Source organism: Rhincodon typus, chromosome 33 (genome assembly GCF_021869965.1).
Source record: "Rhincodon typus isolate 14 chromosome 33, sRhiTyp1.1, whole genome shotgun sequence".
NCBI lineage: Eukaryota > Metazoa > Chordata > Chondrichthyes > Orectolobiformes > Rhincodontidae > Rhincodon > Rhincodon typus.
In genome coordinates, this window is record NC_063364.1 from 34,696,387 (window position 1) to 34,699,648 (window position 3,262).

Genomic DNA, 3,262 nt, shown 5'->3' on the forward strand with positions numbered 1-3,262 from the left:
GTGAAACTGATTTTTTAAGAACAATTTCAGTAATATGAAAAGTCTTTGGTTTGTTCTCTACAGTTACGTTGTTATTTTGAAAGCTTAAATCCCCTCACAGACAGAGCCAGGGCAAACACAGTGGGAGAAAGCTTCATCTGAAGACTGGCAGCTCAGTATCACAGCTCTGAATTGGAATTGGAACTGGAACAATATGTGCAGAAGGTATTTATCTGCCTATAAAATTAATTCAAGTTCCAGAATCTCATTAATCCGATTCAGTAACTAACAGATAAGAGTCCATTCAAAGATAACCTCACAACAACCAGAACCTCCAACTACATTGACAATAAAATGGTTAAGATTGACTGATTAGAAGGGTGCAGATTGCTAGCTCTTGCAACACGATTGAACTGGAGTTGAAATATTTGAAACACAATCTGATCAATCACATCTCCTCAATCTCTAATCTCCATCCCTTCTTTAGCTACATCCTTTGAGTGCAGTTGGGTTACTATCAGGATTTCAATTTTCCCAGAAACACAGTTTTCTGATCTGGGTTCTGACTTGCAGCTCTCTATTGCTCGTTTGTTGTTTGTGTCACAGTGATTGAAGAAGGTCATCCTTCCCAAAGGTTTCACAACCGTTGAATTGTTTGTTTATTGTGATGTTTCTGCTTTTCCACTTCCATCTGACACATTAAAGAACCTTCTTATTTGAAGTCAGATGGCCAAAAGCTTCCAGTTTCTGCCTGTAGGCCTCTGCCTCCTGCTCTTTTTCCAAAAGCTGCCGTCTGTACTTCTGCGCCTCACGGTTCGCTTCTTCCAGCTGTTTCTGTAAAACTTGTTTCTCCTGAAACCAAAACACAATAGTTTAGCCTGATCTGAGGCTCAGTAAGTGTGGTTCCATCATTTATCATCTATGTTTGAGTTCCTCTGAAGATCTCTATCAAACCTGCTGTTGGTGTAACAGTCACAAACTAGGATTCAATCAGACAGGGACCTTGCTTCCTGGTCACTGGCCAGTTATCGCTAGCTTAAAGAGAGGGGGGAAAACATCAGCGAGGACTCATGCTACTGGCAGCTATTTGTGAAAGAGCAGTGTTTTTACCTCTGAAAATTCTGCTGTGTGAAGAGTGCAGGCTTCAGGGCCCGAACTTGGTTGTATCTAGTGAGCAGGGTAAAGAAACAAGAAGTTATAAACTATTCTTTCACAAGAGAAAAAGCATTGTAATGGAAAACGTGTAATTGCTGTTAAAACATTATTTCTACAAAATCAGTAAGTTGTGATTTAGCTCCTTTTTTCATAAATTATACATTTGTTACAAATCACAGGAATGAGACAAAAATACACTTTATATTCTGCAAATACTATAATGCCTCTTTCATTATTTCTGTTCCTATGCTCTTATCCGGTACGTTCGCTGGCCACACATCTTCAGTTCAGTTACCAGCTTCCAGAGATTCAGTCTAGAACTGGTCAATGTATCACACTGTATTTGGACTCAAGCTGAGCAGAGGTAGCTGGACTTGACTCTGACTCTTCTACAGGTACACCCACGAGGCGGAGAGCTCAGCCTGCACAGAATCAAGAGTTGATAATTACCTAATAAAATCCATCACTGTCAGTCAGAAACCTAAACCGACCCCAGTGTTTGCAGCCTTTTCAGACAGAATTCCAGATTTCTTTTACTCTTGAAGAAATGTTGCTCATTTTTCACTCCCAAATAGCTCGGTCTAATTTTGAAATCATTTCCCCTTGTTCTGATGGTGGTGAAGGGCGGTGGGGCGGCTAATCCAAAGAAAGGAAATAATTTCGGTATGGATCCTTCAAATTCTTTCATTATTTTTAAACAGCTCAATCAGATTATTTATTGCAAACTGCTGTGACATAGTGGTGATGTCATTGGACAAGTTATCCAGAACCCAAACGAATGTTTTATGGACGTGCTCACAGAAAATGAAATTTGAATTCAAAGAAAAGCAAGACTAATGGTGACCATGTAAACACTGTCTATTGTTGTAAAAACCAATCTGATTCACGTGTGTCCCTGACGAAAGGAAATCCACCATCCTAACATGTGATGCCTGACCTACAGCAATGTGACTGACCTTTAACTGCCCTCTGGGCAATTAGGGATGAACAATAAATGCTAGTCCAGCCAGTGACATCCACATCTTGCAAACAAATAAGAAACAAAATGTAAACAGAAACCAAGTTCATACCATAAACAAAGAAAAAGTTGGAAATGCCTGACAGGCCAGCCAGAATCAATCAAGATGTTGTCGGTAATGGACTCTGTGTTGATCATTTATTCATTTTCAGTTCCAGTATCATTCAGAAAATTTGAGTCATAGATACACAAGGCTAATGTGTAGCTCAGAACTGAACAGTCATGCCAGGTGAGGTCTGACAAGATTCCTTATACCTGAAGCATTACCTTAAAAAAGGTCTGGAATAGTAAAGTGGTAACATTTTCTTGAAATGTTTAGATTGCATTCTGTCCTAACGCGTGCACTTTTAGTGATGAGCACGCATGGGTAGATTCTATATTGCGCTATTTCTCATTCTGAAAAATATTTTCGGATTTCTCCTTGGCAGATCCCGACTGGTCACATTGGACTCCATCTGTCAAACATTCACCCATTCTCAGTCCTCAGCTACCAGTTTTATTTGATCAAGGAAACACAAATAGTGTGACAAAACACCTACTGGTTAATTTAAGCAGACATTTTGTGAACATCTTTCCAAAGGATTATTTAATTCTTTAGTACAAGATTGATTTGTGTTCTGGTGAGTGATCGAGATGAACGTTCAGGTCATGAGCCATTGGACAAGGCAGACTTGTAGCTGAACTCCCAATCTATGATAAGCCAGTTGACCTTAAAGATGAGGATGGACAGTTAGCTGAGGGTCTCTACAGCAAGAGAAAAACAAGTGGTCATGAATTCCTTTATTGATTCCCATTGATTGCACTTCAATGGCATTTGGACTTTCATCAAGCACCAAACTAGGTAAATACTGTCTAAACTCAACATTATTTCTTCACTCACCACCCCAACCACCGGATCTTGATTATGAAAAGCAGTGCCCTAATATTTGTAGACATGCAGTCTAAAGTCACCCTCTGATTCCAGTTGTGAATTAGTAATTATAATTGTGCCATACTTAGGTCACTTTCACTAACATTCATGATTGATAGGAACCAAAAGCAAAGTTAACAGAAACTTAATTAAAAAAACAGAAGCTGCTGGAAAAGCTCAGCAGGTCTGGCAGCATCTGT

At 39.5% G+C, this 3,262-nt stretch overlaps 1 protein-coding gene across 7 annotated transcripts in view; it reads right to left on the minus strand.

Moving 5' to 3' along the window:
- Positions 1 to 614: 614 nt before the first annotated feature.
- gabpb1 (GA binding protein transcription factor subunit beta 1) overlaps positions 615 to 3,262 on the minus strand; it is a 72,140-nt gene continuing 69,492 nt past the window's right edge. For 5 of the 7 annotated variants that reach the window (XM_048616103.1, XM_048616097.1, XM_048616098.1 and 2 more), the window contains 2 exons: positions 1,090 to 1,146; positions 615 to 831 (listed from right to left, as the gene is read on the minus strand). In XM_048616103.1, coding sequence (XP_048472060.1) covers positions 679 to 831; positions 1,090 to 1,146 — 210 coding nt within the window. In that variant the 3' untranslated portion in view covers positions 615 to 678. Of the gene's footprint in view, positions 832 to 1,089; positions 1,147 to 1,202; positions 1,557 to 3,262 lie in introns of those variants that run through there. The other 2 variants (XR_007265447.1, XM_048616102.1) reach the window with 2 other exon arrangements.